This window comes from Saccostrea echinata, unplaced genomic scaffold (assembly GCF_033153115.1).
Source record: "Saccostrea echinata isolate AGI-Se365-2 ecotype Australia unplaced genomic scaffold, CSIRO_AGI_Sech_v1 ptg000033l, whole genome shotgun sequence".
Lineage (NCBI taxonomy): Eukaryota > Metazoa > Mollusca > Bivalvia > Ostreida > Ostreidae > Saccostrea > Saccostrea echinata.
The window spans coordinates 37,205,866-37,219,447 of NW_026889782.1; the positions used below are offsets into that span (position 1 = coordinate 37,205,866).

General features: G+C 32.2%; 1 protein-coding gene across 1 annotated transcript; it reads right to left on the minus strand.

The window, feature by feature from the left end:
* Window positions 1-1,935: 1,935 nt before the first annotated feature.
* On the minus strand, window positions 1,936-8,123 carry LOC133198519 (uncharacterized). The gene is made up of 9 exons (XM_061334602.1): window positions 8,057-8,123; window positions 7,137-7,517; window positions 5,551-5,760; window positions 4,838-5,218; window positions 4,280-4,393; window positions 3,382-3,534; window positions 2,885-3,262; window positions 2,512-2,784; window positions 1,936-2,174 (listed from the first exon to the last, which is right to left on the minus strand). Exons 1-9 carry the CDS (start codon window positions 8,121-8,123, stop codon window positions 1,936-1,938), a joined length of 2,196 nt encoding a protein of 731 aa, XP_061190586.1.
* Window positions 8,124-13,582: the final 5,459 nt, after the last annotated feature.

Sequence of the window (13,582 nt, forward strand, 5' to 3'; positions counted from 1 at the left end):
TTTAAAAACTTCCCTGGGAAAAGAAGTAAGTCGGTCACGTGATCAAATCCTGTGAAGGCCGAAGGCCTTCTCAGAAGATCTGATCACATACCAACCCGCTTCCTTTCCCAGTGAAGTTTTTAAACTTGTTATTTATTACTTTTGTATACATTTGTGACGGACAATCGAATATAATCGATCACAAATATTGCACTAACTGTTCGTCGATTTTGACAAATTACGCAAGGTGTAAATCGGCTTGAAAAGCGGTTACGCTTCAAATTCATCTGGCAAAGGATTCTTTTTTGAAGGGAATATTCTGTGAAAGGTTATTTGTGATCAATTATAGTGAGCATGTTGGTGTCTGGGAACTCCATGTTAAAAAAAAACAAAAGAAACACGTCCGATGTTTGATTATATAAAAAGTTGGAGGAATTTCGGTCGGAAAGGGAGGGATGGAGACACTTGTCCGGACCAGTTAACTTGAAATCAAGTACAGTGAAACCTCTCTAATCCGACATGCACTGGGAGACGAATTTTGTGTCAGAATAGGCAGAGTGTCGGATTGTATAGTGTAAAAAACATGGAAATACATGTAGTGAAATGGGAACGAAATTTTACGTTGGAATTCACAGTGTGACGGATTGCACAGGTGTCGGATGAGACAGTTTTCACTGTAAAAAATTTGATCAGAAACATCAGATCTACGATTTCAGTAACGCATATTTATTATGATGTTGACACGGAGACACTGGCGACAGCTTTCATTGTTATTAGACAACGATCTCGATGATTGAGGTGTCCCTACCGAACTTCCGAAGTGCAGTGTTTGTCAGTTGTTTGTGGCGTGATTGCATTACATTGACATTTTCCAACAGATTTTCAAATTTATTGTGAGTAAAGTTTAATGAAAAACAATTATAGCATTCAGAAGTCTACAAGAACATTAAGGGTAAACGTTGAGGCTGTGCAGCTCAGACATGAAACTTATAACACGTAGTTTTCTTTTCTCTATGTAAAATCGATCAAGAACTTTATAAAATACTCGTTTACATTGTAAATAAAATGATCATTATTGTACTTGCGTATTTAGTACATTTTTATACATAAAAAGCATGTTATAATGCAGGTAAATTAAGTCTTTTTATGTAGATATCACTGTGCTGTGTGATTAGGTCACGTAATGACCTTTGACCTTTGAAAAACTTCTTACAGGTTTGAAGATATTTGCTCTCTGTACGTTTATATAATAGAGAGATACCACAAATATATATATTACCAATTGACATAAGCACCGCCTACACACATTATTACCTATTAACGTAAGCACCGCCTAAACACGTGATTACCTTTTACCATAAGCACCGCCTACACACGTGATTACTTCTTAACATAAGCATCGCCTACACACTTTATTACCTTTTAACACAAGCACCGCCTACAGTGGGGATCGTCATATTTGATACAAGAAGGATGACAGTCATGTCGCATTGGAGGACAATACGCTACAAAATAGAGCAAAATGAACCAAACAAAGAGGACAATACGCTACAATGTAAAGCAAAATTAACCAATTAAAGAGGACAATACGCTACAATGTAAAACAAAATAAACTAAACAAAGAGCACAATACGCTACAATGTTAGGAATAATGAATATATACAGTAAAATGAATTGTTTATATATTACAGACGATATAGATGTCAGGTTCGTCACATTCGTCAGATCAGGATCAAGTACTTTTTACAAGACTATTATATTCTTATGTGGAAAAAAACTAATAAAATGCCTTTTTAAAATCCTAATCAAAATAAGTGAATTTTTCCTAAAAAAAAAAAAAAATAGAGGATGCAATGCAGTAATGAATATCATATTAAATAGTAGTTTAACAAACATGAGTCTAAGCGTTAGGAAAATCAAAAGAGAAAAGTATTTTTTTTAAATCAATTATGTCATTCATGTCAGCTCAAAAATAACTTCCTGAATCCTACCACTTCCGCTGCCGCTAGGTCCAATCACGCGCCCTTTGCTGTAAACAGAGGATCCGCCACTGATTCCGTAAGGAGTTCCACCACCGCCGCCTCCCCTTGATCCACCACCATCAACAGAACTGAACCCTGATCCGCTACTGATATAACCAGATCCACCCGTCAGAACATTCATAATAACACCACCTGAGCTACCGCTAGAAGAACCTATAAATAGATTTATAACAATACATTATCATCCTCTCCATACATTTATCAATCTATCTATAATTTCAAAACATCACACCATGGATCCCTCAACATAACATTTTCGGTCCCTCATTAAATAGATTCACAAAAAAAAACATTACCAGTCACTCCAGAAATAGACTTACTCTAAAGATATAATTATCAGTCTTACTATAAATAGATTTGAAACATCAAACCATCAGAAAAAAACATGCAAAACATGCATTACTTTATTTACTTTCAAGTTTTCAGACTCTAAAGTTTGAATAACCACTTGATGAAAGATGCTTCACTTTGTCCTTACCTGCTGCATGACCTGACCCGCACGTGTTACTGTTATGACATTTCTGTGTTTGAGTGACAACCACAGTTTGTTTTTGTGGGCGTGGCCTGTCAATGTAGATCGGTATTCCGTTCTCCGTGTCCGGTTTTTGTACATAAACAGTTTGTTTTTGTGGGCGTGGCCTGTCTATGTAGATCGGTATTCCGTTCTCCGTGTCCGGTTTTTGTACATACACTTTCTGAGGTGTAGGTTTCTGGATGTAGTAAGTATGAAGTTTCTCACATCCGTTACAATTTGTCTGCGTTCCTGGAGGAAAACTCAACAGCACAATTTTTATATTTTAATGATTGGATTAGTAACAACATAAAACAAGTACTAGCATTTCATAGTAAATATATGTATGTACCTGTAACATACAAAGTCTGCTGATCAGGGCGTGGTTTTACGTAAGACACCATTTGAGGCTTTACAGGCTCACAGTCATGGCATTCATTCGTACTTGTGACGTAAACAGTTTGTTTTTGTGGCCTAGGTTTTACATAGGACACCATCTGTGGCGTTACGTCACAATCATGACACTCGCTGCTACCACTGACGTAAACCGTCTGCGTCTGCGGCCTAGGCTTTACGTAGGACACCATTTGAGGGGTGACGTCACAATCATTGCATACATTGCCTCCTGTGACGTAAACAGTTTGTGTTTGCTTCGGAACAGTTTGAATATAGGTAACTGTTTCTGGTGTTGGGGTCAGGAAATCAATGTATTCACAATCGATACATTGGTCTGAAATAGGAAAACAACAAATATTTCTATTAAAAGGTCTGGAATAGAATTACACACACTCAAATTAGAAAAGAAAAAAAAACATTTATGTTATTTCACAAAACCTGTAGGAGACTGACCAGTTGTCTGAGTTTGTACGTAGCCCACCAAACATTCACAAGTAGGACAACCGTCAAGTCCACATTTATAACCAACGTCACATGACGTAGGACAACTGAACGAGGTTGTACAATCCACTTTGTGTTGTATGACGACCTCATGCGTGGCGTAGCCTGAAAGTTAGAAGGTTGTTTTCTTACAACTGTATTTCAATGAATATTTAATCCTCTCCTTATGATATAATAAATATTATCTCTCTAAAAAGTATCTATTGTCCTTTCTTTCACTACATAAGACATTCGTTTATCATGCTTTAAAAACATATTTTTGTTTCTGTAATAACTTCTCTCTCTGTATGATTTAGGGTTAGATTTAGTGTCAGGTTAAGTCCTGGATTCTGTTGATTTAGGGTCAGATTTAGATTCAGAATAAGTCCTGGTTTCTGTTGACTGGTGTGCAGCTTTCATCTCTCGATCATTTTGTTTGAGATACGCATCTTATATTAATGGTTTACAACTGAATATACAATATAACAACTGTATATACAATTTATACAAGGAAGCATTTCTTCCATTTTACAATCGTTGTTTCTTAATGATATAATTTATAAGAATATTATTTTATATATTTAATTTTTTCAAGTTAGTTTTTTTTATTGCAACCAATTGTCACATTTCCTATCTTTTCGAATCTTTACATTAAAAAAGATAATAAGTTTAACCATTGCAATTTCAATATTAATTTCATTTTCAAGCTGGAATTGAAGGCAATCTTTTATAGCCTATGTCCTATCATGGTTCTTAATCAGCGTAATTTTCTGTTATTCCGTAATTTCTGTGTAATTTATCTGTAATCTATCTGTAATTTATCTGTAATTTATCCCTTTTTATCTTTATCTATCCCTCGTTCTATATTTACCTGAAGGTAAAGCACAGTCACACGTGGGACACCCATCTGTTCCACATTTATATCCCACACTGCAGCCATAGTTACAGGTCAGGCTAGGGCAGGTCAAGGTCACCACCTGGGGAACTACAGATGGTACAACGAAACAAATGTAAATAACTGCTCAGGTCAGGTGAACTCAAAAATTTTAATTGTAAACGTTATTTATGCACATAAAACATATCCTGGAGGAACTTCATGGTGAGTTTGTATGATAGGGGTACTTATAAGAATACTTTTGTATTAGGCTTAAAAAATGTAGTGTTGAGCACAATCTACGACAAAAACAATGTAAAGGACTATTAAAATTCAATTCAGGTACAGAAAATCTTACCGAAAGCATTACTAATGGTTATAATTTACATTAAAACATAGCTTTTTTGCTTGTATTATATAAAAAATGTACCCTCTGGTTGGACCACCTGAGTGATGGCCTGAGCTAAATTTCCATCAAAGATGCTATATTTCTGTCCATACAGTGACTTTATGCAAAAACCAAAAAAACAAAGACTCTCTATAGATCCCACTTACTGTACGTCACTGATGGCTTTATGCAGACACAAGTCCCACATCCGTCTTTTCCTGCTTCTCCAATCTGGAAGTTTGATCCACAGCTCTCTCGACAAATCTGTTCTGTTCGACACTCCTTTGTCGGCGCTACGATGTACGTAGTTTGAGTGTTTGTTCCTGTTGATACGCCAACAGAGGGGCGGATCCCAGTGATGGTTCCTCCACTACCCCCAACGGCTGTGGATCCACTACTAGCAACACTTGATCCACCAATGATATGAGAACCACCACTAACACCTGTGGATCCGCCACCAGTTACACTAGATCCACCAATAATGCTAGATCCTCCAGCATACCCGCCACTTATAGCACCTCCTCCAAATGATCCACCGCTCAAATACCCTGATCCACCACTCATAGATCCTAATGGTATATTTTGTTAATTTACTAAATGGCTAGACGATAATTTTCAAAATAATAAGACATTTACATTCTGAATGATACAATGTTTCCTTGATTGATGTAAACTTGTTTAATATTGAAAACAAATACTGTAACCCGTGGAAACAGCATTGTTTATACTCATTATCCTTTTCGTCCTTGCTCAAGAATAATAAAGGCAAATGTTCCATTCTCCATTTTTAAAATAAAAGTCAATTTTACCATGTCTACAATACATACATGTCAATTGTCTATATTTCAATTAATGAAAGAGGAAAAATATTCATTAAAACCTGATACGGTGTTGCATTCACAGGAAGGACATCCGTCTGATCCTATAGGACCTATTGTGTATTGTCCTTGACATGTCGATTTGCATAACTCCACCCCTATACAGTCTACCTTTGTCTTCGTTCCTTGATTGACGTGTGCAAATGAGACTCCGCCCATTGAAGGCATTCCTGACATAAAGGATCCGCCTGACATTCCCATCATTCCGCCCCCTAATTATAATATTTATATTTTATTACAGTAAACCTTAACTCAAAAAGATTCAATGAACATAGGATAACTCATGGTTTTTTTGGTAGGATATGATTATTTTTATTCCACAAGTTGTGTTTTCTATTCCAGAGCCTCGGCGATACTAAGTATCACTTTTTACACAAAGATATCAAATATTTTACACTAAATTTATAATCAACTTTATTTGACTCCATCACTTTCACATCAAAAACCCTAATGACGTAACAACTGCGCGGTACATGTATGAAAACAATATCCTATGGCCGATATCCACTGAATTATGGAATAAACGTGTGATAAAAGACATCTCATATTTAAAACAAATTGTCCATTAATTTTAATTTGCATATTCCAGAGCATAATTAAGGAGGAACTCTTATTTATTGTATTTAAAAATTAATGAAAATTTCACAGATTTAAGATGACGATATCACTAAAAGCTGGTAGCAATGAGATTAAATTTAACCGTTTTGTTTTAGGTGCAAGGTCAGGTCAAGGTCATCATCTTTTTCCTTGACTTCAAGAATAAAAAAATAGTTTTTCCAATCATTTGATGCCTTCATTTATTTTAAAACATTTAATGTTTTTCTATTTGCATAAAAAGATTTCATCATATTAGGTCTATCAGATTATATTACCAAATTAAGATAAAAATATAACTAAAATAGATATTAGATAATCCAAATTAACTCCATTTTAATTAAAGTTTTTAGGGAATAGTAGTTATTTTGACATACATTATATATTTATTTTTTTTTTCTTATTTTCACATATGGTAAAGTAGTCATATCAAGTTACAAAGTAATACAAAAACAAAAAGTTTTGACCATTTAGTAAGAGAGAAGAAACGCTTTTTACTGATTTTATGCTCAAATCTTTTCTTAGATCGGAAGCTTTCAAAAGCTAATAAGACTATAGTTTGTTTAGAAAAATGAATTTATTTCATATATTTTAAAACATTAGTACATAATTGATTTTAGTCACTTCAGAAAATTTTATTCAGTATTTAATTGTTTTAAAAAAATAACCTAATTCAATGTTTTGTAGTAATTTTAAGATGCAGAATAGGAGATATTTTCATACGCCGCTATTCCGCTAAAAATATAGTCCCTACCATTTGTACTCAACGTTGTACAATTTAGAGAAGAAAATATAATCTTTTAAATCCTTTACATCTAAATATATACGACATATGGGCAAATACACTTTCAATATTTCATTTAGTCAGAAACCAGACAAGAATCCCTCCTTAAGAACAAAATTTAATCTGAGATTTTTGCTTGATTAAATAGAAGAGAGTTTAAGTTAGGTAGTGAATAAATGTTGAAATTTTCTCATAAATTGATCTCCTTACCGGGCCCACATGGACAAGAGTGACACCCAAATTCGTCTACCATCAGACACCACTGGGGGCACTTGATTTGTGTTAAACACTGGGCGGGATTAAACATAGAGGCGTGGCCTGGAGACCGCGGACCGCCCATCGACATACCCATTCCCCCTCCAGGTGGGTGTGGCCCTCGCATACCTGATGACATGGATGGGGCAGACATTGGTCCGTGTGAGAGAGATCCGCCCATTGGACTCATGTTTGGCCCGCCTCCGTGAAATGGACCACCTCCTCCTCCCATCATGGCATTAGAACCCCCAGGAAAGTTAAACCTTTTCTGTTTAGAATGGTGATGACGTGTGAGTGTAGGTTCATTTTTTCTTCCCTCCGAGGAAAAGATCAGGGCTATAAAGCAATTTACACGGATTATTTTTTAATGTTTGTTTAACTAAAGTTGAGAAGTAAAGTAAAATATAAACTTGAATGCTTCTCTAGAAATATCTCCATTTGGCAAGAACGTTAAATTTACAATTAGAATTTTATTGATTTTCTAAAATAGTTTCTACAAACATTAAAGGTGCTTGGACACAGATTTGAATTTAATATTTTCTTAAATTTTCTGTATAAATTCATGACTTATATGTTGCTATAGCATTTCATACTAAAATATAATAAAAATCTTATTTCATTTCGAAGTTATTAAAACTTCGAATTTCTGGACGCGTTGGATTGACACATCCTTGCGCTTTCATATATTTTGTTGTGTATTAATGAAAAATATTAAAACTATAACCCAGAAAATTCAGAGAAGAAATGTTCGAAAGGAAAACCCATTCACAGTATTGTAAGTCCGTGCTCAGTGGTGTGTGCAGAGTTTAACAATTGAACACACCTGGTGAATCGTAAACATTAACAATTTAAACAATATTTTATTATGATTATACATAACTGGATTGGACAGCAGGCACTGCCTATATAAGTCCTCTCCACAATACAGGTCAAGTCATACATGTTACAAGTAAATATTAATTACATAACATTGAAAAAATATATACATGTGTATATTCTAAAGATACATACATACATATATATATATATATATATATATATATATATATATATATATATATATATATATATATATATATATATATATATATATATATATATATATATATAAAAGACAAAATAAGTAAGGGAAAAAAAAATATAAATGAGCTGATGATACTATATAAGTTTGCATTTAACATATATGACTGATAATTATAATAATACAAGTATAAATGTGAAAGTTAATAAGAACACATAAATAAATGTTGGTTCTGTGGTTTGACAAAATTTAAAAAAAAAAGAAGAATAAATATCATGCAAATCTCTTTGTAGATGCAATAAATTCTTGAACAATTTTAAATACGGCAATATTTTGGTTGTAAGTAAGATTATTGTCTCCATTCAAAATAAGTTGTAAGGATATAGGCATTGGTAATTGCAAAGTATTAAAGTTTTGCATAAGGTTTTGCCTTTGTACACAATATTTTGGACATTTCATAAAAAAGTGAAATGGTGTTTCAGAGCTATATCCGCACATGTCACAATTTTGATCTTCCCTTAAAAAATGATTAAATAAATCAGCATTTAAATTACTAGCATTATTTCGCAATTGACAATGTAATATATTCATTTTACGACTTCCATAGTTGTAATATTTCTTAGGTTTTAAGCAGTATATATTCTTTATGGCAGTCTTGAATGATGAAAGTGTAGAAAGGTTTCGAATATTAAAGGGTAAATCATTCAAAAGTCTTATAGTTGAAGGAAGGAAACTTTTCATAAATGAAGTCGTTTTGGCTTGAGGAATATGAAATGTAAGATTGTCCTGATTCCTTAAAGGATAAGAATTCTGTGGTAAAATGCATTGTTGTAATAAATCTTGCAAATACTGGGGAGCTAATCCATACACTATTTTATAAAATAACACTAGTTTATGTATTTTTCTTCTTATTTCAAGTGTATCCCAGCCAAGATCTTCATAAAGTTTTGATCTTGATGAATTAGTCCTTAAGCCTGTAATTATTCGTGCAGCTGCAACTTGAACATCTTCTAGTAATTTTGCATCTCTATCAGTACAATTATCCCATACAATGTCTGAGTATTCAAGAACAGGACGAATAAAAGCAAAATATATTTTTATCAAAGCATCCCGCTTAAGGGTGTGCTTTAACATTCTTAAGATATTTAATCGATTACAGGCTTTGGAATGAATATCAAGTATGTGGGATCTCCAATTACCATCCTGCTGAAATCTTATCCCTAAATGAGTATGTGTTTCAACATTTTGAATAGTAGGCCCATCTTCACCAAATCTAATTTTTGGATGACAAAAGTTTTTCCTGCTAAAATCTAAATTAACAGTTTTACTAGGATTGAATTCTATTGCCCATGTATTAGACAAAATATTCATTAAGTAAGTTAGCTTTTTCAATAGGGTGAAAGTATGTATGATTTGATGACTTTAAAGGTGGTGGTGGTTTGTCTTTATTATTTTGTTTGGACAAAGATTTAACTATTCTCCACCATTTTCCAGGGGGTATAGATTTATCTATTTGGTCAGAAAGTTTTTGGTTGAGTCTATCTCGAGAAACTCGAATTTCATCAATGACTTTGTTTCTTAAATTACGATAGTGTTCCCAATGATGAGGGTTTTGAGTTTTGACTGCTTTCTTGTGTATACGATTTCTTTTCCTCATTAGCTTTCTAATAGAATTATTCATGAATGCTTTATCTCTGGGACGAATTGTTATAGTTTTAGTTGGGATATGTTTTTTAATGCATGTTTTTATTTTGTTTACAAAGTTTGTATTTATCTCGTTGATGTTGTTAGAATTAAAGATTTCCTTCTCCCAATTAGTTGCATTTAATTCATCATTAAGACCTCTATAATTAGCACTTTTATAGTCCCTTATCTCTCTTTTATAAGCATACTGTTTCAGTATATGAAATTTAACTTCCACTCCAGTTATAGAATGACTACTACAACATGGAGGATAGACAAAACTTTCATTTATTATGCCAGTGTTGTTGGTAATGATTAGGTCTATGCATGTACCTAAACTTAGAGTAAAATTGGTAGGTTCATGTATCAAATTCGAGAGGCCAAACCTTTGTAAGAGAAGTTTAAATTGTGAACTTTGATCAGACAAAAAATTAACATTAAAATCACCTAATAGAATGATAGGTAAATTACATTCCTGAACCTTTTCAATGTTGGAGCAAAAACTGTTCCAATAGTCTGCTAATGAATTGGGTGGCCTATACAATACACCAACAAGAAATTTTTTCTTAACCACAGAATTTCTACATTATTAGTATGCAGATCTTTACGCTCATAAAATTCAAGCTCATTGGATATATACATTGCAACTCCTCCTCCATACCTATTTCTGTCAAGACGTATTAACAATAACAGAGCTTGTGCCTTGTTTAACAAAACAGTTTCCGCTTCACGGGTGTGTTCAATTTGTTAAACTCTGTACACATCACAGAGCCCGGACTGACAATACTGGTGAGTTGGTTTTACTTTCGAACATTTCTACTCTGAATCTTCTGGATTTTAGATGTAATAGTTTTCATTAATACATAACAAAATCACTTCTTCTCTTAAATATTAAGGATAAAGGATAAGATAACTTTATTAAGGATAAAGTTAAAATTTGTGTAAGTGCAAAGATGTGTTAATCAAACACGTCCCGGAATTCGTAATAATTTCCAGATAAAATAAGTTTTTAATTATATTTTCGTGTGAATTGCTATTGCAATATATAAGCCGTGATATTATACAGAAAATTTGAGAAAATATTAAGTTCAAATCTGTGTCTAAGCACCTTTAATAAAAGGAGGTAAACAAACATCCTCTTATTCAAGGAGAAATGAGGCAATTGGTTAAATCTATTGAAAAATACAACTTTGAACATTTTCTTTTCTGATTGACACAAAATGGTGTTTTTCTTTGCTGAACAGGTTTTATTCTAATTTCAATACTAAGTTGTATTTTAAAGAAATAATTTTTTAGATTTTATTAAACTGAAATATTCAAGACTTAATAGAATAGATTAAGCATTGGTTTCTTTCTTGAAATAAAAAAGGGGTTATTTGAAATATTTTCTAAAAAAAAAAAATAGTCAAACCTTTTAATTAGTTCTATGGACAAGAAAACCCTAAATACAGGAACTGAATAACTGAAACTATACACTTATCTACATATTTATTCTAAAATTTATTCCAAAACTGAAATTGCACGTATTTGTAAAAATATGTTTTTTTTAATTAAATTAAATTAAGTTTTCTTACCTGAGGCGAAAAGGAAATAAATCAACTTCCTAGAAATACTGGTACTCATATCAATATACATATTCAAAAAAAAGTGTATGTTCTAAAATCCAAAATCTTCAATTTTATATTACTGTTTTGTGTACAATTTACATATTTTTAAAGAAAGAAAAGTGTAAACATTCTCTCTCAGCTCCAAAGGTTTATCTACATTCTGTAGAGGAATATCGATAAAACACAGAATTGTCTTTATTTTATCATACTGTGTGATAACTTAACGACTAAACGGAAATGAAAGCAGGTGAACAAGTAAAAGGAAGCACGGCGTCATACAGAATATTTATATACTTTATCGTCATTATGAATTATCATCTGTATATAGATAAAAGAAACACGTTGGGGGATATATTATCGTCTGAATTGCGTTACAAAATTGTTCATTTTAATTAATGTCTTCGAAAGATGGTTGTTCTTAATACTCGTACAAGCAGGGCCACTTATTTATTTTCATTACTTGCTCAGCATCGTAATTTTTATTTATTTTTTTTTTTATCAAATATTATTTTTTAATTAACAATTATCAATTACTTTTAGAAAACATTTTTTTTTCCTTTTTATTTATTGCATTATCTGGATAGTAAGCTATCAATGGTATTTCTTAGGACTTCTAGAATTTATAAAAGAAAGATACCCTCTCTATATCAACTAAATGTGGTTTTAACCAATATATTTTAAGTTGTTCTTACCGATAATTATTATGAACATTATAATCAAATACCAGTATCACCCCCTTTTTTTAGCCCAATAACCCATTTTTTTTCAGTTGCAACCTTTTCTCTACTATAACACAGCTTTATTTCAATCAATGTTCCAACATTAAATCAAGGTTGAAATGTTGCAATCAGTCATCACTTTTATAGACCTCAGTCTTTTCAACTGAATTCAATTCTATCAAAACAGAGTGTAATTAGTATTTACATGACAATACGGTTCTTTTAAGATTTATAATCAACTTTTTATGAATCTTTTCCTCCATTTTATTTTAATGAAACATTTTTGCAATTTTCTTCTGAATCACGAAAATATACAGAAAAAATCTAGCTATGTCAATGACTGATTGATAGATATGTTAATGATTGATTGATAGTTATGTTAATGATTGATAGCTATGTTAATGATTGATTGATAGTTATGTTAATGATTGATAGCTATGCTAATGATTGATTGATAGCTATGTTAATGATTGATTGATAGCTATGTTAATGATTGATTGATAGCTATGTTAATGAAAATCAACTCTTAATTAAAAAAAGATGTGTTATTTGCTGCTCTTGTAAATCCGAGATTTTGGCAAAGGGTATAAATTCTGCCAATTTTTCTTGCCAAAATCATGAAAGCAGCGAAGGTAAATGTGACTATTTCTTTCTTATTTTTGGAAATAAACTTGTTTTACTTCTGTATTTACATGACAAGAAGAGCTTTGTATTCTTTGGGATACTGTTCAATTTCGACTTATAAAGCTCGATTTAAATTATCAAAAAACTGCGTGCACCACTGTTCAGAAAATGTTCTATTGAAAATTTATGATTTTCCATTTATTGCATTGGTCAAAAACTAAGATCTTTCCTAATGATCAACCAACATTTCTATAGTTGAAAAAATGGTTCTGGCACTGTCTTATGATTAGTTTCAATGCCAATTCATAATAATAATTACTCAACATTTTTATTTCCAAAATGTTCGTTGGAGATTGACTTAACAATAATTTAATTTTAATTGTAACGCGCCATTTGATTGGATGAAAAATTACTTTATATCGTAAAAACTGTGTTGCCTACGTCACGATGAATTGCTTCAAAAACGTATCGATCCAACTGACATTACATTTAAATTTTATACAATTTGAAGTCATTTTGAAGGACAGTCTCTTATTTTCTTAGACAAAATAAACGAAAATTAGATTGAATGATAATCCAGAGTGTAGATATAAATATATCACAAGTAATAAGACATGAATATCAAATTGTTCAAAAATAGCAGGAAGTGCATATACTAGCTGAGTGTCAAAAGGGAGGTAACTTAATCTTACAATACATTTAGTTAGGACAAAAAGATTGAACAGCTTCATTTATTTTCTTATTATT

What these genes read in the sequence shown, in the direction of transcription:
- LOC133198519 (XM_061334602.1), bottom strand. Translation starts at nt 8,123, where the DNA reads ATGTATGACTTGACCTGTATTGTGGAGAGGACTTATATAGGCAGTGCC. An exon ending in CTGCTGTCCAATCCAGTTAT is followed by an intron (nt 7,518 to 8,056) that starts GTATAATCATAA and finishes ATTGCTTTATAG; the next exon opens with CCCTGATCTTTTCCTCGGAG. An exon ending in TGAATGCAACACCGTATCAG is followed by an intron (nt 5,219 to 5,550) that starts GTTTTAATGAAT and finishes GTGGTGGATCAG; the next exon opens with GGTATTTGAGCGGTGGATCA.